General features: G+C 44.1%; 1 protein-coding gene and 1 long non-coding RNA gene across 3 annotated transcripts; both read left to right on the plus strand.

The window, feature by feature from the left end:
* Positions 1 to 2,234: 2,234 nt before the first annotated feature.
* Positions 2,235 to 17,388, plus strand: LOC138792693 (retinol dehydrogenase 16-like). Of its 2 annotated transcripts, none has more exons than XM_069970404.1 (5): positions 2,235 to 2,320; positions 7,117 to 7,446; positions 11,894 to 12,152; positions 12,885 to 13,048; positions 15,297 to 17,388. In XM_069970404.1, the coding sequence occupies exons 2-5, from the start codon at positions 7,134 to 7,136 to the stop codon at positions 15,509 to 15,511; spliced, it is 951 nt and encodes a 316-aa protein (XP_069826505.1). In that variant the 5' UTR covers positions 2,235 to 2,320; positions 7,117 to 7,133; the 3' UTR covers positions 15,512 to 17,388. The 2 variants fall into 2 exon arrangements, with proteins under 2 accessions (XP_069826505.1, XP_069826506.1); XM_069970405.1 differs by lacking the exon at positions 2,235 to 2,320 and adding an exon at positions 3,851 to 3,872.
* A 177-nt stretch (positions 17,389 to 17,565) lies between these two features.
* Positions 17,566 to 21,190, plus strand: LOC138793625 (uncharacterized). Its single transcript, XR_011363308.1, has 2 exons — positions 17,566 to 17,666; positions 19,791 to 21,190. It is a non-coding gene; the product is annotated as an uncharacterized lncRNA (long non-coding RNA).
* The last annotated feature ends 240 nt before the right edge of the window (positions 21,191 to 21,430 follow it).

Genomic DNA, 21,430 nt, shown 5'->3' on the forward strand with positions numbered 1-21,430 from the left:
ATTAATTGATGCATTCTTATTGCATTTTCATTGCATTGCTGCATGTGTGAACACAGCCTTCACCCGTGCCTGATTTATTCTAACAGGTGTACTGTACTGTACTGTATAGGTGTACTGAGCCTTGGATGTATGCACCGCCACATAAAACCAACAAAGTCACAGGGGATTTCGCTAAGACTGCTGCACACATACACCTGTCTAGATGCCTGATAAAGGGATCCCAAAACGCATTGCCTATATCTGAATGAACGTCTAAAACAAGGGTAGAAATCTTGGCTCTCCAACTGTTGCAAAACTACAACTCCTGTCATGCTTGGACAGCTAAAGCTTTCGCTAACCAGGCATGATGGCAGTTGTATTTTTGCAGCAGCTGAAGATCCATAGTTCCCCATCACTGGTCTGAAAGATATGTGGATGGGATAGCCTATCTGAACCAAAACAAGGTCCATAGCTACTTCAGAATTTTTGTGCTCCATGGAGCCACCATTTCCTTGAGTTTTCGGCACCATTATACTCTTGTCTTGCTAATTCTCCCATTATCTCTACACCTCTTTTAAGATTTGAATCTCACTCAAACTAAAATAGATGTTCTGAATCAGATGACAGGAAACAAAAAGAGATGGGTGGATGGAAAAATCCAAATAATCCCCTAGCAAAAATGTTTATACAAGTACATTAGGGCATCACCATCACCCTAAAGTTCTCCTGTTAATTTGACTTTTTCCTTTTTATTTAAAGGAATGTCTTCCTTAATATTTTACTTTGACGTTTTAAGCTTTCTTTCCTGTTAGCAGCTTTGTTTCCTATATAGTTACTTACATTAAGGAAATAAGCAGTGTAGCTTCTAGGTCAGCTAATTTTGAACTTTGCTCCGTAATTCTCTTTTTCTGTCCATTATATGTGCAGCAAAATGGCAAACAGCGGCTGTTGTTCAATACACTATGTGAACAACGGCCATTGTTTGCCTTGATTTTAATGCTGCTGATTATTTTATGTCCGTTCTTACCATAAAAAATACGTAGTGTTAACATAGGTTTAAAGCGAAACCTGTAAACCGCACTTGTGTGCATCCATTTTGAACCGTTTTTCCAGACACTTCCACTATAAAAAAGGATCAAAACAACAATTTTTTAGTCTTGATCCGTTTTTGTGGGTACAAACACAGAGGGCAGATCCGCAGCAGATTTCTTGCTTCAAATTCGCAGCGGATCCATTGCCTGTAGTTTCTATGCAAAGACAATCCTCGCAGCGGGATTGACATTACCTGCTCCACGCTCTGGCTTGCTTCGGGGGTTCCACGTCCCACATCAGTGTGCTGCCCCGACGCAGTGCACTTATTGGCTGAGCGGGACATTCAGACGCTAGGAACCCCCGAAGCAAACCAAAGCGTGGAGCAGGTACAGTATGCTCCGGCCGATGGGGGGTTAACGGGGCTGTCTCATACTCGCAGCGGGATTAACATGTTAGTATGTCTTCTCATAAAAACTACAGGCAATGGATTTGCAGCGGATGTCGCTACAAATTCGCAGCGAGAAATCCACTGCAGATCCGCTCTGTGTGTTTTATACCCTTAGGGCCAGTTCACTGAGCAAGATCGTCGGAATTCTGCGGCGGAAATCTCCCGCTGCGCTCAGTGTGCTGCTGTAAGTGAATGGAGAGGGTGCGCCTGACCGCTGCTGCTGCTCTCCGCTCAAAGAACTAACATGTTCATTCTTTGAGCGGAGAGGGGAGGAAGCGGACGAGCGTGCCCTCTCCAATTGGCTCAAAGCAGGACACTGAGAGTGCCGGAGAGCTCCGCCCCGGAATTACACCGTGTTTCCTCAGTGTGAACTGGCCCTTAGGGTGCCTTCACACGTACCAGATCCGCAGCGGATTTCACTCTGTGGGTTTGCAGCCAGGTTACATATCCGCAGAGAAATGAAAATTCTTTTGAGTTCTATTGAACATTGAATACTGAAATGGCTCAAAATATGTCCCAAATAATAAAATGTTGGTACTTTTTACTACAGTCCGGCAGATGCCATCATAACAGGTGATATATGGCCAATAATGATTACCGGGAATGAGCGCTCCGATAAATACTCCGCCAATAATCATCCCCTGTAAAGGGCTTTTACAAATAATCTTGCAGTTGATTCTGACCAACATTATAAAATCATCTGGTTGAACATTGTTGGTGAGATGCCAGCATAAAGTCAGGTGATTTGTGGTGGTTAATCATTTGTACATTGCAGATGGGGCAAGAAGAAGGAGGCATAAGAATATTTCTTCCAAATCTTCCATGTGTTTTGACGTGAAAAAATTTCCATCAGATAATAAGGTAAGGCTGACACATTCCTTGTACTACATGAATGGAAATTCATTCTACTAGCCGTAAGTGTTTTATTACTGTACTTAAAATAACCCTCAAGTACCATGAAATGTATTACAGTGTACCTCTTGTATTATGGGTTATTGATGCAGTCACTATTTCTAAATTAGTGCAATCGGCTGTGCTCACACACTTTATTTTTTTTTTGCTTAATTTTTGCCATGATTTTGCCACATTTGTACAGCAAAATAGGGGGAAGATCCTTGTAAAAACATGTAAAAAATGTAACATAAACAGAACAGAGTCTCAATGGGTTAAATACTTGTGTGATATTTAGGATTTTATTTCAGTCTTGTGAGCTCTTATGGACAATGTCGTATGTTTGAGTCAATTTCAGTAGCTTTTTATTTATATCAAAATATGTTTATTATTTCTTTTTTGTGTACTCCTTGCTACCATTTTTTAGTATGTCAATTATTAGGCTGGGTTCACACTACATATATTTCAGTCAGTATTGTGGTCAGAGCCGGCCTTTGGGGTGTGCGACCTGTGCGCTTGCGCCGGCCAGCTGGGGGTCGCTCCGGCAGAGAGACAGCTGTGCAGCTGTCTTTCTGCCCGAGCGCTCCCCTAGCTGGCCGCCCAGCGCCCTCCTCCTATGGAGGTTCCCCCCAGGCTCCCCCCAGCCTCTCCTCCCCATAGGTGCCGTGTACTGTTAAATCAATCTTGTGACCGCAAGCAAAACAGTGCTTGCAGTCACAAGATTGATAGGACAGTATGCCTACAGCTGATGCGCTCTCCCTGGGGATTCAGGGAAGCTCCTCCCCCCTCTGCCTCACAGAACTGTAGTATAATTCGCTGCTTGCCGTGTTGTGGCGTGCGCTGCCTCCGAGGTGACTGACTTTTGTGTGGTTAAAGGACGGGCGGAAGTGATGTCACGGCCTCGTAACATGACTGAACGCGACCCCTGAGGTGACGTGCGAGCGAATGTGGTTGTCTCTCCTGGGTGTCGGTGTCGGGCGGCTCATTGAACGGCTCGAGGCAGCACATGGGCAGTATGTGTGTGAATTTTTCATATGCATCTGTATCTCATAGGATACTAGCAGTTGGCCAGTAGGGGCAGTAGGGAGTATATAGGCAGGTGCCATCCCACCATCTGCTGGTAGAAGACCAATGCTTCTAACAACACTATAGGGCTGGTATACAGTTTGTTACCAATTACCACTGATCTCTAGGACTATATGGTATATAGCATGTTGCCAATTACCACTGATCTCTAGGAGTATACAGTGTGTAACCAGTTACCACTGATCTCTAGGAGTATATGGTATACAGTGTGTTACCAGGTATTATTACATCCCTCCCGGCCAGCTGGGGGGCACTCAGGCAGAGAGACAGAGAGACCTCCTGTGGAGGTTCCTCCCAGGCTCCCCCCTGCCTCCCCTCCCCATAGGCACAGTGTACTGTCCTAACAGTCTTGTGACTGCACGCAAAACAGTGCTTGCGGTCACAAGATTGATAGGACAGTATGCCTACGGCTGATGCGCAACTACTACATTGCTGGGTGAGTAGTAGCTGTGTGTATGGCTGGGTGAGTAGTAGCTGTGTGTATGGCTGGGTGAGTAGTAGCTGTGTGTATGGCTGGGTGAGTAGTAGCTGTGTGTATGGCTGGGTGAGTAGTAGCTGTGTGTATAACTGGTGGGGGTAGTAGCTGTGTGTATGGCTGGGTGAGTAGTAGCTGTGTGTATGGCTGGGTGAGTAGTAGCTGTGTGTATGGCTGGTGGGGGTAGTAGCTGTGTGTATGGCTGGGTGAATAGTAGCTGTGTGTATGGCTGGTGGGGGTAGTAGTTGTGTGTATGGCTGGGTGAGTAGTAGTTGTGTGTATGGCTGGGGGAGGTAGTAGTGTGTATGGCTGGGGGAGGTAGTAGTGTGTATGGCTGGGGGAGATAGTAGTTGTGTGTATGGCTGGGGGAGGTAGTAGTTGTGTGTATGGCTGGTGGGGGTAGTAGTGTGTATGGCTAGAGGGAGTAGTAGTTGTGTGTATGGCTGGTGGGGGTAGTAGTTGTGTGTATTGCAAGTGGGGGTAGTAGTTGTGTGTATGGCTGGTGGGGGTAGTAGTTGTGTGTGGCTGGTTGGGGTAGTAGTTGCGTGTATGGCTGGTGGGGTAGTAGTTGTGTGTATGGCTGGGTGAGTAGTAGTTGTGTGTATGGCTGGGGAGGTAGTAGTTGTGTGTATGGCTGGGGGAGGTAGTAGTTGTGTGTATGGCTGGGGGAGGTAGCGTCGCTCCCGACGCTGAGGAGGCCAAGGAGGTGATGCGCAGGCTTCCTCTTCCAGCCCCGCGGCGCCCGCATTCCTCTCCTGCCTGGCACAGATGATGTGAGAAGAGTGCAGGCGCCGTGGAGCTGGAAAAGGAAGCCCATAGTTGCCAACAGGTATGACCCGGTAAGCCCCGCCCCCACCGTGGTAAGCCACACCCACTGCGGGGCTAACTAACCAGCAGAGTACACAGGGCCAGAGGAGGAGAGACGCCATGGACAAGAGGAAATATGGTAAATATAATGGGTCAGTCTCTTACCATATTTCTAGTTGTCCATGGCGTCTCTCCCCCTCTGGCCTGGTGTACTTTGCTTGTTAGTTAGCGCTGCGGTGGGTGCCGGGTCTTAGCTCGATGGGGGCGGGGCTTACCGGGTCATACTGTTTGCAACTATGGAAGCCTGCACCAGAAGCTTCACGAGATTGAGCACTAAGGGGCATACTAAGGGGGTACTAAGGGGCATAATAAGGGGGTACTAAGGGGCATACTAAGGGGCATACTAAGAAGGTACTAAGGGGCATACTAAGAAGGTACTAAGGGGCATACTAAAGGGGTACTAAGAAGGTACTAAGGGGCATACTAAGGGGGTACTAAAAAGGTACTAAGAGGCATACTAAGGGGGTACTAAGGGGCATACTAAGAAAGTACTAAGGGGCATACTAAGGGGGTACTAAGAGGCATACTAAGAGGGTACTAAAGGGCATACTAAGGGGGTACTAAGGGGCATACTAAGGGGGTATTAAGGAGCATACTAAGGGGGTACTAAAGGGCATACTAAGGGGGTACTAAAGGGCATACTAAGGGGGTACTAAAGGGCATACTAAGGGGGTACTAGAGGGCATTCTAAGGGGCATACTAAGTGGGTACTAAGGGGGTACTAAGGGGCATATTAAGGGTACTAAAGGGCATACTAAGGGGCATACTAAGGGGGTACTAAGAAGGTACTAATGGGCATACTAAGGGTACTAAAGGGCATACTAAGGGAGTACTAAGATGGTAAAAAGGGGGGTACTAAAGGGCATACTGAGGGGGTACTAAGAGGATACTAAGAGGCATTCTAAGAGGGTACTAAGGGATACTAAGAGGCATACAACATAGGGGAATGCTATATGCCATGTGGGGACTAAAAAGGAGGGGTTATATTATGTGGGGGCTACAAAGGGGGCTATACTATGTGCTTTTTGGGGGCTCCTGCACTGCTATATGGTCAGTGCTGAGGGAGAGTACTGCTCTGTGTATAATGGATGTTATGTAGTAATGGTATAAATGGGGAAAAGTCACTATGTGGTGAAGATCTGGTGATAATATTTGTTTCTTATGTAATAATAACAGGTGATGCAGTTATGAGGGGCGTGGCTACGGGGGGCCTCTTTCCTCAAAAGTTGGGAGGTATGTCTAAAGTTTAGGTATCCATGGATATGACTACATTGGGCAACCCTATTTGGATCAGAACATAGGTCACACACAGTGCCGACCCTGCGTGGTCTTCTCCATGGAAAACCAGACTTCCAGCAGCAAATGAATTGTATGCCTATCAGGTTCAGTGCACTTTGTGACAGGTATGCTTTGGTTAGTACCAGTCATTAGAAAGAGTGTTTAGACCACGTGCTAAGTCCATTCTGCCATACGCTTCTCTCCCCACTCTGTTTCCATCCAACCTGGATAGCTCCATTAACTTACATTATGCGGCTGTCCAGGTGACATAACACGGAGTTGGAAGAAAATACGCTGTGAGACTTCTGAGGACTTAGACCCTGACCAATCAAAACTTTTGACATGTCCCTGTGACATAAACAGGAAAGTGCAACAACAACCGACAAGTGATATGACTTATATACTCCCCCAGTATATAGACACATTTTTTTAATAAGGTTCTTAGCAAACCATTTGATCAAAGAGAGTGTACCATCTCACCATGTTAAGGTGACCTCAGAGAAATGGTTCCTAACACTGGCCTCTCTTGGGTTAATCCTACAACTGGGAAAAAAAAAAAAAAAAGATTAAAAATAGGGATGGTCCGAACCTGCCGAGGTTCGGGTTCGTATGAACCCGAACGCTCGGCAGCAGATCCCCGCTGTGTGCCCGCTCTGTGCAGCGGGTGGATACAGCGGGAGGAACGCCTGGAAAACTGGGATAAAGCCTATGGCTATGGCTGTATCTCAGTTTTCCAGGCGGTCCTCCCGCTGGATCCGCCAGCTCCACGGAGCGGGCAGACAGCGGGAATCATTACCGAGGGTTTGGGTTCGTACGAACCCGAACCAAACTCGGTTCGGATCATCCCTAATTAGAAAGATGAAGATGATTTCTTCCAGAAATAGCACCACACTTGTCCTCAGTTTGTGTGAGGTATTGCACATCAGAATAGAGCAAAGTTGTAATACTACACGCAACCTGTGGAAAAAGTGGTGCTGTTTTAGAAGAAGTTGCTATTAAGTTCTAATCCCAGATAACCCCTTTAATCCAGATTTTACATTTCTCTCTGTTAACATTTCAGTGACTTTAGTGTCCATCATGTGGTCCTATCTACTGGCACTGCTGGTTTTCATGTTTCTGTACAGATGGTATAGGTACCACCTGACATTAGAAAATCTGTCTGATAAATATGTACTGATAACGGGATGTGATTCGGGATTTGGAAACCAACTGGCAAAGAAGCTGGATAAACGTGGAATGAGGGTGCTGGCAACCTGTTTGACTGAGAAGGGAGCAGAGAACCTGAAGAAGGAGACCTCCAGCAGACTTCAGACCACAATCCTTGATATTGCAAACAGTAATAGTGTCCAGTCTGCTGCCAAATGGGTCTCTGATGTTCTTGATGGAAAAGGTGAGACTATTCTCAAGTTAATTAAAACAATGTAAGACAGGGGTGTACAATGTGCAGCCCATAAGTGGCCCAAATAACCTGTGACCCTGCCCTGCTGAGAATTATTTGCTAGTTTTGTCCAACTCAATGTCCAGACCCTGCATGGTTACACTAGGATGCTCTTCAGCCTAAGCCTTCCTCAACTGTCTATACAAGTATATGCTCTGTGTGCACGTAGCCTAAAGTTAAATTGGCTCAGTTGCCCCTAGCAACCAATCAGATTCCACCTTTCATTTTCCAAAGAGTCTGTGAGGAATGAAAAGTGGAATCTGATTGGTTGCTAGGGGCAACTGAACCAGTTTTACTTTACACCAGTTTGATAAATCTCCCCCTATGTGCGTATAATTAAAGCCCAAAATGCATGTGCCTTACCTGTTCTTGCTGCACAACTTTAAATTGAATTGTAAAACTACAAGTTGCATCATAAAGCTATGTTTCCACAACGGGAAAACTACATCTTTCTGGATGGCTGTCATTTTAGTGACAAAAGACGGCCATCCATTAATGATGGCCACAAATAACAATCATGAACATGTCATTACTAGTAAATGGCTGTCTTTTGGTGCTAAAATGACAACTGTCCAGAAAGATGGCGGACATTTTTCTGTTGTGGGAACATAGCCTAAGGGTATGTGCACACTGAGGAAAAGGCGAGGAATTAGGTGAGGAATTGAAGAGGAATTTCAGCTTGAAATTCCTCCCGTAAAATATGTACAGAGCAAAGTCCCATTGTGTTCAATGGGTTTCTGCTCTGTTGTTCACACTGTAGAATTTCCGAGCAGAATTTTCAGCAGTAGATCTGCTAGAGGAATCCTATAGAAGTCAATGGGGGGGCTTAAATTCTGCTTGAATTCTGCCTAAAAACTTTCCTCTACAATTTCTTAAGAATTCCTCAGTGTGCACATACCCTAAGGGTATATACATACTGAGCAATTCTCGAGGAATTGAAGCAGAAAGTTTTCAGGCAGAATTCAAGCAGAATTTAAGCCCCCCATTGACTTCTATAGGATTCCTCTAGCAGATCTACTGCTGAAAATTCTGCAGTGTAAACAACAGAGCAGAAACCCATTGAACACAATGGGACTTTGCTCTGTACATATTTTACGGGAGGAATTTCAAGCTGAAATTCCTCTTCAATTCCTCACCTAATTCCAAGCCTTTTCCTCAGTGTGCACATACCCCCACTCTGTAAAGCATTGTGAAAAATAATAGAAGTATTTTTTTTCTAGAAATAAGCTAAAAATAAGCTATACTATACTAGAAATAAGCTATTCTTTACTAGAAATAGGCTATGCTATATTAGAAATAAGCTATACTATGCTAAAAAATAAGCTACACTATACCAGAAATAAGCTAAAAATAAGCTATACTATGCTAGAAATAAGCTATACTATACTAGAAATAGGCTATGCTATATTAGAAATAAGCTATACTATACTAAAAATAGGCTATGCTTTATTAGAAATAAGCTATACTATACTAGAAATAAGCTATACTATATTAGAAATAGGCTATGCTATATTAGAAATAAGCTATACTATACTAGAAATAAGCTATACTATACTAGAAATAGGTTATGCTATATTAGAAATAAGCTATACTATACTAGAAATAAGCTATACTATACTAGAAATAGGCTATGCTATATTAGAAATAAGCTATACTATACTAGAAATAGGCTATGCTATATTAGAAATAAGCTATACTATACTAGAAATAAGCTATACTATACTAGAAATAGGCTATGCTATATTAGAAATAAGCTATACTATACTAGAAATGAGCTATACTATACTAGAAATAGGCTATGCTATATTAGAAATAAGCTATACTATACTAGAAATAAGCTATACTATACTAGAAATAGGCTATGCTATATTAGAAATAAGCTATACTATACTAGAAATAGGCTATGCTATATTAGAAATAAGCTATACTATGCTAGAAATAAACTATACTTTACTAGAAATAGGCTATGCTATACTAGAAATAGGCTATAGTACTATACTAAAAAAAAGCTATACTATACTAAAAATAGGCTATACTATACTAGGAATAAGCTATACTATACTAGAAATAGGCTATACTATACTAGAAATATCCTATATACTATACTAGAAATAGGCTATGCTATAATGCAAAAGACTTTGAGCTCAGTATTTTTAGAATAATCATATATAAATACATATCAAGGATCTATATCCTGAAATTAGAATGGTTCAGGTAACTCCTTTATGGTCAAAGGATGCAAAACTAATATTCAATTAATTATGTTTTGTAGTCAGATTAGATCAGTTGTGCATTGTGCAACCCAGTCCAAAGTATATGAATCAATATATAGTAAATACATATACCTTAAAGAGGATGTACCCTCAGGTACACCCTATTTAATTTGACCCACCAATAGACGGCGCCATCACGGGGAAGCCGATGCTGAGGTCCGTTTTTCGAACCGCAGCCTGGTTCCCGTGTACGGCGCTGTTCTATGCACAAGTAGCGGGCCAGTGCTCAAGCACTGAAGGCCGTCCGGCCCGCCCCCAGTGGGAGGGTGTTCCCTCCCCTCTGACGCGGCTCCATTGATTCTAAAGGAGGCTCGTCATAGAGGGGAGGGAATTCCCACTGGGTAATGAGCACCAGCCCGGTACCTGTAAAGCTTCACACGTAACGGATCCGCAGCGAATTTCACGCTGCGAGTTTGCAGCGAAATCCGCTGCAGATCCATGTAGTGTGAAGGTCTATGGAGTTACATATCCGCAGTGGAATTTTATTTCCACTGCTCATATGTAAGCCGGCCCCTATAACCGACCGCAGCAACCCACAGCAACTGGCCCAGAGCATAGTACATTACCTGCTTTGCACCGCAGTTGTGTGTGGGGCTTCCGGCTCCCGTCGGTCCTCATCATGCCGTGCACTGATTGGTTGATGGGAAGCGAGGGGGTCCGGAAGCCTCACACACAGCTGCGGCGCCGAGCAGGTAATTTATGCTCCGGGCTGCGGGCTGCAGGTGGTGGGGAGTTAAAGGGGCTGGGTTACATATCCGCAGTTAAATGAAAATTCCGCTGCGCGTATGTGACCCATTCAACTTCACACTTCCAGGAACCGCAGCAGATCTCGCTGTAAACTCAGAGTGAAATCCGCAGCAGATCCGGTACGTGTGAAACTACCCTAAGGATGCCTTCACACATACCGACTCGCAGCAAAAAACTTGCTGCGAGTTTCTGCTACGAGCCGAGGTCCTAGAAGGCCCCTATCACTACATATAAGCAGTGGTCTAAAAGACCGCTACGTGTATGTAATGCACCCGCCCCCTTAACCCCTTTGGCTCCCGCACCGGTCCCACACCGCTGTCTCCATACATTACCTGGCTCTGGCTGCACGGGGTCCCGCTCTGCCGCCCAGCCAATCAGTGGCTGCTTGGCAACACACTGATTGGCTGGGCGGCAGAGCAAGACGCCGGGACCCCGTGCAGCCAGAGACACCGTTGCGGGATCCGAAGGGGTTAAGGGGGCGGCTGCATTACGTACACGCAGCGGTCTTTCAGACCACTGCTTGTATGTAGTGATAGGGGCCTTCCAGGACCTCGGCTCGTAGCAGAAACTCGCAGCGAGTTTTTTGCTGTGAGTCTGTATGTGTGAAGGCACCCTAAAGGAGTTTTGCAGGAAAACAGAGAATAGAGTTATGCAAATTTGTAAATTATGGTTATTCCAAAACCTCAAAATCTCCAGTACTTACATGGAGCAATAATCGGCTGAATTGTACCGTTTCGGATGATTATCACTGATAAAGATCATCAGCTGATCATTGGTTAAGGTTTGGACCTAAAATCGCTGGGCGCCGACTACATGTAATAGCGATGTGGGGCAGATGGCTGATAATTGCCCAAATCCCTGATACATTACCTCTCCCCAATCCGGATCTTCTCTCCTGTGCTCTGCAGCTTCCCGGTCCCCGGGAGTGTGGCGGTGCTCGGGAGAGAAGACCGGGAGAGGTAGGGTATCAGGGGTTTGGGCAAGGGCTGCATGAACATCTCTAATGATGTCCATTCAGCCCTTGTTGCCCGATTATCGGGCCGTCTAATAGGTCCAGTATACGAGCGCTTATCTAGCAGACTAAAATGATCGGGCCTTAGACAGTCTGTGTAATAGGACCCTTAGTAGAGTTTCCAGTCTGACACAATGAGAGAATATGCCAGACTGAAAAAATACCCCACTTCCTATAGGACATACAGCAGCTGATAAGTACAGGAAAGTTTGAGTTTTTTGAATAGACGTAATTTGCAAATCTGTATAACTTTCTGACATCAGTTGATTTAAAAAGTTTTTTTTTTCTCCAGAGTACCCCTTTAAATATTTTGTATAAATGCTACTATGCAATTAATTTTTTGTTCATTTCCCCTTAATATTCTTAGACCTTTGGGGCTTGGTAAATAATGCTGGAACTGGGATGCCTGGAGCACCTAATGAATGGCTATCAAGAGAAGATTTTGCAAGAGTGTTGAATGTAAATCTTCTTGGTCCCATTGATGTAACCCTCAGACTTTTACCTTTAATTCGCAAATCTAAAGGCCGCATAGTTAATGTTTCAAGTATTGTAGGAAGAGTGACTATCTGTGGGGGAGGATACTGCATTTCTAAATTTGGAGTTGAGGCATTTTCAGATAGTCTGAGGTAAGTCATTGGAATTTCTTAAATTTAACATCCGGGGGGGGGGGGGGCAATCTTTACAGTAGATTTTATTACATTTTATTACATTTTTGTACATCATTATGGGGGCTACTATCTTGCCTGAGCTATTTTAACATAATTTAGAGATGTGCTTTACAGCAAGCCCCATAGACCACAAGCCCATAGGAGATAGTGGTGGTCTGCTGCCACCACTCCTAGTACGCAGAGCAATGGCCAGCAGACCGTCATTAAGAAATTTTTCAACATGTTGAAAGACAATGATCAGCCAACATCCTGCATGTCAGCCGATCGTTGCCTTTTAACAGTAGCGATTACACCAAGTGATTATCAGCCATAACAGCCAAAAATTGGCCGAATAATCGCTTGGTGTAATAGGGCCTTTAATGTTAGTGAAACCTCTTTGATCTTCAAGAGGGGTGATCCTATCACAGAAGTAAACAGATATACATAGATTGCTTTCTATTCGAGAAACATGGTCTTGTCAAAGAGGTGAAGAAGAGATTCTATTGTACCTGTAACACACATAATGGTATGTGTGCATACAATATGACTAAAAATGTTTACTATGGCAAACATGAGATTTTAGCTGCCATTTATTGTTAAGTCACCAATGGGCAATGTCACTGTTTTGTTTATCCTCCACAAAATCCGTTAACTTGTCAGTGCAATGGACGAAAAATGAAAATCACTCAAACAGTAATGTGATCCTTACAGACGTGAACTGAAACCCTTTGGAGTTAAAGTCTCTATTATAGAACCTGGCTATTTTCAGACGGGACTAAATAATATGCAATTTATGAAGGATGCTCTAAGCAGAATATGGAAAAATGTAAATCAAGAAATTCGTTATAGTTATGGTGAAACATATTTTAAGGATTGTAAGTATCAATATTCCTAAAGTTAAAAATATCCGTATTAAAGAATTTTAAAGAGGATGTACCATCAGATACACTCTCTTTAAAAGTACACATTAATCGAATGGCGCCGGCACGGGGAAGCCAGTGCAGCGGTTCTTTTTTTTTTTGAACCGGGGCCTGGTTCCCGCATACGTCGACGCTCTATTCATGGTTACCAGACCGGAGGTGAAGCACCCCAGGGGCAGTGGGAGGAAACCCCTTCCTCTCCATGGCGCGGCTGCACTGATCCTAACGACTTCCCCGTTCCGGCGCCGTTTGATTCATGTGTAATTTTAAAGACAGTGTACCTGATGGTGCATCCTCAATAAAGTCTCCCCCTGTTAGACTAGGTTCATTCTGCGTCATAGGCTCCATCGCAGTTTGACATGAATAGAGCCCAATGGATCCCATTGAGCTTACTGTTTGTGTCTGGTCTCCCCTAATTTCGAAAAGAGTTTGTGATGGAGCCTCAGACACAGTGTAAACATGGTGTAAGTAAGCAATGACAAAACACAACAGTGTGAGTTAGCTATTTCTTACTTATTTGTAGTGGTGGTGGGGAGGACTGCCACCCCTTTGTAATTTGTAAATTTTTATTTAATTTTTGTACATCATTATGCGGGCTACTATCTTGCCTCAGCTATTTTAACAGCATTTAGAGATTTACAGCAAGCCCCACAGACCACAATAGACAGGACCCGCCCTGTAGACAGGCTTCTAGGCATGCTCAGTAACATTTATAGAGCTCTATTGAGAGGGGAATGATGAGTTTTGAGCAATAGCTATTGGCTATGTTCCCATAGCGGAAAAAAGGCATCCATTATCATAATTATTATTATTATTTGTGGCCGTCAATATTGAGAGATATGATTCTGTAGTGGGAACATATCCATTGTGTGCACCTCTGTTATCTTTACACTGGTGTCATCTGTCACCATTGTACTCCTGTCTGTAACTAAACATATAGATACACCCAGTGCAGATAATTAGTGGGTCAGTCAGAATAAGGAGGATTATATAGGTGACAAATATTTGTATGGAAATCCAGCTGGAAAGGTGAATATGTCACTTGCCCAGATGCCGATATCAATGGAGTTCAGCCGAAGTCCACATCCAGCTTTTATGCAGTGTAGAGAAGTTAATCAATGGGAAGAAATCTTCTGTACTCGGCAGATGCTCCGGCCGGTAGCACTGCACATAAGTTCACACAGGCCAGTTTTCCGTGGCTAAAAAGTGGGATCCTGAGTGACGTCACTCTCCTTAGGTATGGATCCTAGTGCAAGCCAGAAGTTATCCTATGCATTTCAGTGTACACGGACACCTTCATCAGGGATAGGACGTCACTCAGGATCCCACTTTTTAGCCACGGAAAACTGGCCTGTGTGAACTTATGTGCAGTGCTACCGGCCGGAGCATCTGCCGAGTTCAGAAGATTTCTTCCCATTGATTAACTTCTCTACACTGCATAAAAGCTGGATGTGGACTTCGGCTGAACTCCATTGATATCGGCATCTGGGCAAGTGACATATTCACCTTTCCAGCTGGATTTCCATACAAATATTTGTCACCTATATAATCCTCCTTATTCTGACTGACCCACTAATTATCTGCGCTGGGTGTATCTATATGTTTAGTTTATGATCTGTATAGTTGGGGGAATATAGGGTGTCCCCCACACACCTAGCAGCATTTATATATTTTTTTGTATACAGTGCTAGTAAGCATATCAACACACGGTGTATACTAACACAGTGAGTTGACTGCATTACCAATACTCCTGTCTGTGTTGATAAGATGGGCAGTGTTTGAAAATGATCTGTACAGAACACAGACTCACGGCTTAGTGGTAGACCTGGTGGCCAGAATGTAAACTGCAATTTTTTTTTATACCACAGTTGTTTTATGGATGACTTCTTTATAGAATGAAGTTGTCCTTCTCCAACCTATAGCCAATCAGCTGTTTTTGCAGGGATTAATGCAGACGTTTATTTTCTATAAATGTAGTCGTACATAAAGCCCATTAAAAGGAATGAACCATTATGCAGCATACTGTACAGTCATGTCCTGAAAGGTGTGGGCCATTCTTTGCAGGTGTGTTTTTTTTTTTCCTTCCTCATAAGAGTGAGGAATTGACTTCTATATGGCGATTATATAGCGGTGCCATGATAAGGAATAGAGAGAGACAAATGTAGTTAATGATATGTTATCTTCTTTTTTTTTTTTATTACAGATGTGTTTGACCTTGAAAGAACATTTAGCTCCCTTGCCAACACAGATCTAACACCAGTCACAGACTGCATGGAGCACGCCCTCACTGCTGTGTACCCCAAAACACGTTATGCTGCAGGATGGGATGCCAAGCTTTTCTTTATTCCCCTTTCTTATGTCCCAGCTGTGCTCGCTGACTATATACTTACCCGTACAGCCCCAACTCCAGCTCATTGACAGCAATGGCTGCAGGGTATATCTTGGTGCACTGGGTTTCTATGGAACAGTTGATGCTGTATGTTCTTTATTACATTCATTGAAAGTAATAAGTTCCCTGACCTGTTGGAACGACCTGTTGTAATGTAGAGTTTTCTAATAGTGATCACATGCTACTGCTCTTGGTGTTTGGGATAATGACCGACTGGGGTCCATGTTGTTTGGGGTCTACAGGACAATCAGAAAGATTTGTAAATTATTCTGAACATTCATAACATTATTGTAAAGGTATACAACGGTAATGGTATATAATAATAACAGGAAAATTAGAAAGTCTTTAAGTTGTGGTAACACATAGAAATTTTGCACACTTACGGCAGTGAGTTTCAGGTGACAATTGAGTGGTGATAAATGTCTAATTGCTAAGCGCCCACCAATGGGACCCCCACAGATCACTAGAATTGGCATCTGGGCCTCCACTTATTTTCACTGTGTTCATATATAGATTTTTGAACCATTTTTTTCAGCTGTAAATTGCTCATTTTATGGGTTAAAAAAATGGCACAAGAATTGTAACTTTTTTTTTATTGAGTTCTATTGAACCTAAATAGAGAATGTTGTTTGTCCAAAAAACCTTTTGTGGACCATAAATGCTAACAACAATTTTTTGAGCCTTGACATTAGGGCCCAAGAAGCAGTGCGTAAACAAAACTATAGTGACTATAGAGACTGTTCAAACTACTGTAAGGAAGAAAGACATGGAGTAGAATAAACCTGTGTACATGTAAAATGATGGTTACTATTAACATTTGGCCCCTTCATCTTTCATACAATTTGTCAAATGCTTTTTTTTCTGACTTCAATTTGATGATAACTAAAGGGATATTTAAAAACAAAAAACAGTCTGCTCTGTCTGGTATTGTCTACCCTGTTGATAGATAATGAAATGGAAGTTCACACATGGTGTTTTTGATGCTTTCTTACTATAATTTGTTTCCATTTGGTATTTCCATATAGAAACTTAAAAGGGGATGCCCAGCATACATTATTAAAGGGGTTTTGCAGTTATACAAAAACATGGCCACTTTCTTTCAGAGACAACGTGACTCTTGTCTCCAGTTCAGGTGCGGTTTGCAATTTACTGCCATTCACTTCAATGGAATTGAGCAGCAAAAACCCTGCCCAAGCTAGAGACAGGAGTGATATTGTCTTTGGAAGAAAGTGGCCATGTTTTTGAAGCGCTGGATAACCCCTTTAATCTATGCTGCTGGGGCTGCAGGGAACATAGCTTTGCTATATACCTGTCTGCCACAAACAAAGGGACCCGAGAAATACCACTCCTTTCTCTGCCTAGACCACTGGATCCAGAACTGTCCCATTTGGACTGCTCACACTTACATGTCTAACTCCCAGGCCACTTAACTTGCAGAGTACTTTAACCATAGCTACTTGTTGGCCCACCAAGACTAAGGATTTCCCTTCACCTCCAAAGTAACACACTGAAAAACAACCACTTCCTCAGCTAGAATAGCATTAGCAATAACTTTACTAACTCACATTGACCTGTAATATCCAGGCCCACTTGAACAAACAAGCTTGTACCACTACTTCTGCAAAATAATCACCCTTGGGGAACATTCAACCCTTTAGCTCAGTTCCACTTAAGTCTGAACTGTTCCTCTCAAACTGTGCACTTTCGCATCTGCTGTTCTATCATTGTTGCACACACTTGCCTACTTGTCATAGGTCTCCTTAGGCCCACACCCATACTCAGGCTCGGACTGGGCCCCCGGTGGGCCCCGAGCTGGAGTGGGCCCCCCCGCTCCTAGGGGGGCCGGGGGCCGCGCCTCCCTTTTTAACTGGAAGCGATCGCAACAATCGCTTCCAGTTAAATGTAAGGAAGTCAATCACTCTTGTGACCGCAAGCAGAGATTTGCTTGCGATCACAAGAGTGTCGCAAGCTCCGTTGCGAAGTGCCGCCAGCGCCATCACTGACCTCAGTGTGCGCCGCGGCGGCTAGGACTTCCGGTTCATGGAGCGAATACCGGAAGTCCCAGCCACCGCGGCGCACACTGAGGTCAGTGATGGCGCTGGCGGCACTTCACAACGGAGCTGCTCACCTGTCAGGAGAAGAGAGAAGAGGAGGCCGGCGTCCGACGGGGGATCGTGTGGTTAGGTGAGTAGTCTTGTGTTTTTTGTTTTGTTTTTTTTATCAGAGGGGGTAAGATAAGGGGGGCTGTATACAGGGGGAGGACAACATAGGGGGGGTATATACAGGGGGAGGACAACATAAGGGGGGCTGTATACAGGTTGGAGGACAACATTAGGGGGGCTGTATACAGGGGGGACAACATAAGGGGCTATATACAGGGGGGAGGACAACATAAGGGGCTATATACAGGGGGAGGACAACAGAAGGGGGGCTATATACAGGGGAGGACAACATAAGGGGGGCTTTATACAGGGGGGGACAACATAAGGGGGGGGCTGTATACAGGGGAGGACAACATAAGGGGGGCTGTATACAGGGTGGAGGACAACATAAGGGGGGCTGTATACAGGGTGGAGGACAACATAAGGGGGGCTGTATACAGGGGAGGACAACATAAGGGGGGCTGTATACAGGGTGGAGGACAACATAAGGGGGGCTGTATACAGGGGAGGACAACATAAGGGGGGACAACATAAGGGGGGCTGTATACAGGGGGAGGACAACATAGGGGGGCTATATACAGGGGGAGGACAACATAAGGGGGGCTGTATACAGGGGAGGACAACATAAGGGGGTATATACAGGGAAGGAAAACATAAGGGGGGCTGTATACAGGGGGAGGACAACATAAGGGGGGCTATATACAGGGGGAGGACAACATAAGGGGGCTGTATACAGGGGAGGACAACATAAGGGGGGGCTGTATACAGGGGGAGGACAACATAAGGGGGGCTATATACAGGGGGAGGACAACAGAAGGGGGTCTGTATACAGGGGGAGGACAACAGAAGGGGGGCTATATACAGGGGAAGGACAACATAAGGGGGGCTATATACAGGGGGAGGACTACATAAGGGGGTCTGTATACAGGGGGAGGACAACATAAGGGGGGGCTGTATACAGGGGGAGGACAACATAAGGGGGGCTATATACAGGGGGAGGACAACAGAAGGGGGTCTGTATACAGGGGGAGGACAACAGAAGGGGGTCTGTATACAGGGGGAGGACAACAGAAGGGGGGCTATATACAGGGGGAGGACAACATAAGGGGGGCTGTATACAGGGGAAGGACAACATAAGGGGGTATATACAGGGGAAGGACAACGTAAGGGGGCTATATACAGGGGAAGGAAAACATAAGGGGCTATATACAGGAAAGGACAATATAAGGGGGCTGTATACAGGAAAGGACAACATAAGGGGGGCTATATACAGGGGAAGGACAACATAAGGGGCTATATACAGGGGAAGGAAAACATAAGGGGCTATATGGGGCAAGGACAACCCAAGGGGGCTATACGGGGGAATAGACAACATAAGGAGCTATATGGGGGGTAGGGATGGCCAACATAAGGGGGCTATCTATATGGAGGGATGGATAACACAAGCGGGCCAGTTATTAGGGGGATAACACAGGGAGCCATCTATAAGGGACACTGGTTGGGGGCAATTTATAAGGAGGACAACACTGAGGAGGCATCTATAAAGGGCACTACACAGAGGGGGACAACAATGTATAAGGGTAACTATACTGGGTGCGGTGTGTATACAATAGGGCATGCACAGAGAGGGGCATCTACTTTAGTGGACTACACGGAGGGGTCATCTATAAGGGGACTACACAGAGGGGGCCATATACTATAGGGCAGGAATAGGGAACCTTGGCTCTCCAGCTGTTGCAAAACTACAGCTTTAGCTGTGGCTGTCCAGGCATGATGGGAGTTGTAGTTTTGCAACAGCTGGAGAAGTTCCCTACCCCTGATATAGGGAATGCACAGAGGTTGTCATCTACTGTAAGGGGATTACACAGAGGGGGATCTCTACTATAGTAGAGGCACACAGGGCCATCTATATGGAGACAAGGGGCCATCTACAAGGTGTGTACACTATATATATATATATATATATATATATATATATATATATATATATATATAATATATACACACACACACACACACATACACACGCTACAAATAGTCAGGGCTAATCACTGAGAGAAGGTGTAAAGGGGCCAATACAGATGTGCAGTTTGTAGAGAGATGAGGATGGTGACAGAGTGAGGAGCCTAATATATTTCTCTGGCAGATTCTGTGGATTCGTGGCTCGGAGAAGTTCTCATAAGGGCCCAGGGCAGATGGAGAAGAAGATGAAAAGGGAAGAACTCCGATCAGAGAAGACGTCCCCTGTGAGTCACTAAATTTATGTGCACTGTAACGTATATAGTGTAGAGCTGGGGCTACCTCTATATGACTGTATGAGGGGATATTGATCTTTTGTTCAGAGGATTTTATTCAGTAGCAGCGGTGGTGTTAGTCAGTATTTGGTGGTGTTAGTCAGTATGTGGTGGTGTTAGTCAGTATGTGGGGGTATTATTTGTTACTTGTAATCTGGTGTGGTGTTCATTGGTCTTAGTATACCAGATTTGGTCAGTAACAATATGGTAGCAATGGTTGTGGTGTTGCGGTAATATTTCCCCCTTGTATACTGGTAATATTGGTCTCAGTATACAGGATTTGGTCAGTAACAGTATAGCGGTAATATGTATGGTGATACTATTTCCCTCCTGTATACTGGTTTATTGGTAATATCGGTCTTGATAGACAGGATTTGGTCAGTTACTATATAGCGGTAATATGTGTGGGGATATTTGCTCTTTGTATACTGGTGTTATTGGTAGCTGTATGACTTGTATCTAAGTATACAGCGTTATCATACAAAAAAATTGTCTTATAGCCTAATTACACCGGCCAATAATCGGTAACAAGTGCTCCTAGGAAGTCTATTCAGCCGATGATCGGCCCATGTAAAAGTGCCAGAGATCTGCTGACATGCAAGCAAATGTCCCATAGTCGACTGATTTGATCTTTTGTGCGGCTAAGATCATTGCTGTCGGCTGCACATCACCTGCCCTGCTGATTAGCAATCATTTGCAGCCCTATGCTGCCCCATATCACGCTGTGTTAATGGACCCTTATTAATGTTACCATAGATAAGTGCGGTGGCAGAAGGGTGGGCCCCAAGAATGATTTTCCCTGGTGGGCCAAGGCACTCCAGTCCGACACTGCCCATACTCCATGCTTTCTAGCTGGCCAGGAGGCTTTCATTCTTGTCATCAAACTGCCACAAGCCAACTTAGAAGCTCTGATGGGTACCACAATCTGCTGCCCGCAGCACCTGTAGTAAAATATGACATTATGTAAGAGTTAAGAGTTATGTAACCTATATAATAAAAGAAGGAGGTGAATCTTGGGGGGTAAAAAAAATTAAACATAAGAACAAATTGGCACAAGCTAAGGATATCTGAAGTAAAAAAATCTTAAGCATGAGTAAATATCGTGTGCTATTCTATTTGTAAAATTATTAAAGTTGCTCACTACTACTCTGTGTAATTTGGTAAAATACTCAACTATGGTGCAACCTCATATGTATAGAGGCTGCTTGCTACATCTGTCTGTTCTAAGAGGAAAATAAAAAATAAATATACAGTGCCCGTATTAAGAAATCTTGCTTGTTTACGGAGTTAATTTTTTTTATATATTGTTAGCTTGTTTTTCAAAGTGCCCTGAAACCAAGTTACTTGTAATCCAATGTTTCACTGTAGAGGTAAACCAGCTCATATGTAAATGAAGTTATACTGACATCTAGTGCCCGAGATTAAGACTGCCATTATTATTACCTCAATGATATTGAAGCATAATGTGAAAAAAACACAAAGAAACCCTAAA

The sequence above is a fragment of the Dendropsophus ebraccatus genome, chromosome 5 (genome assembly GCF_027789765.1).
Source record: "Dendropsophus ebraccatus isolate aDenEbr1 chromosome 5, aDenEbr1.pat, whole genome shotgun sequence".
NCBI lineage: Eukaryota > Metazoa > Chordata > Amphibia > Anura > Hylidae > Dendropsophus > Dendropsophus ebraccatus.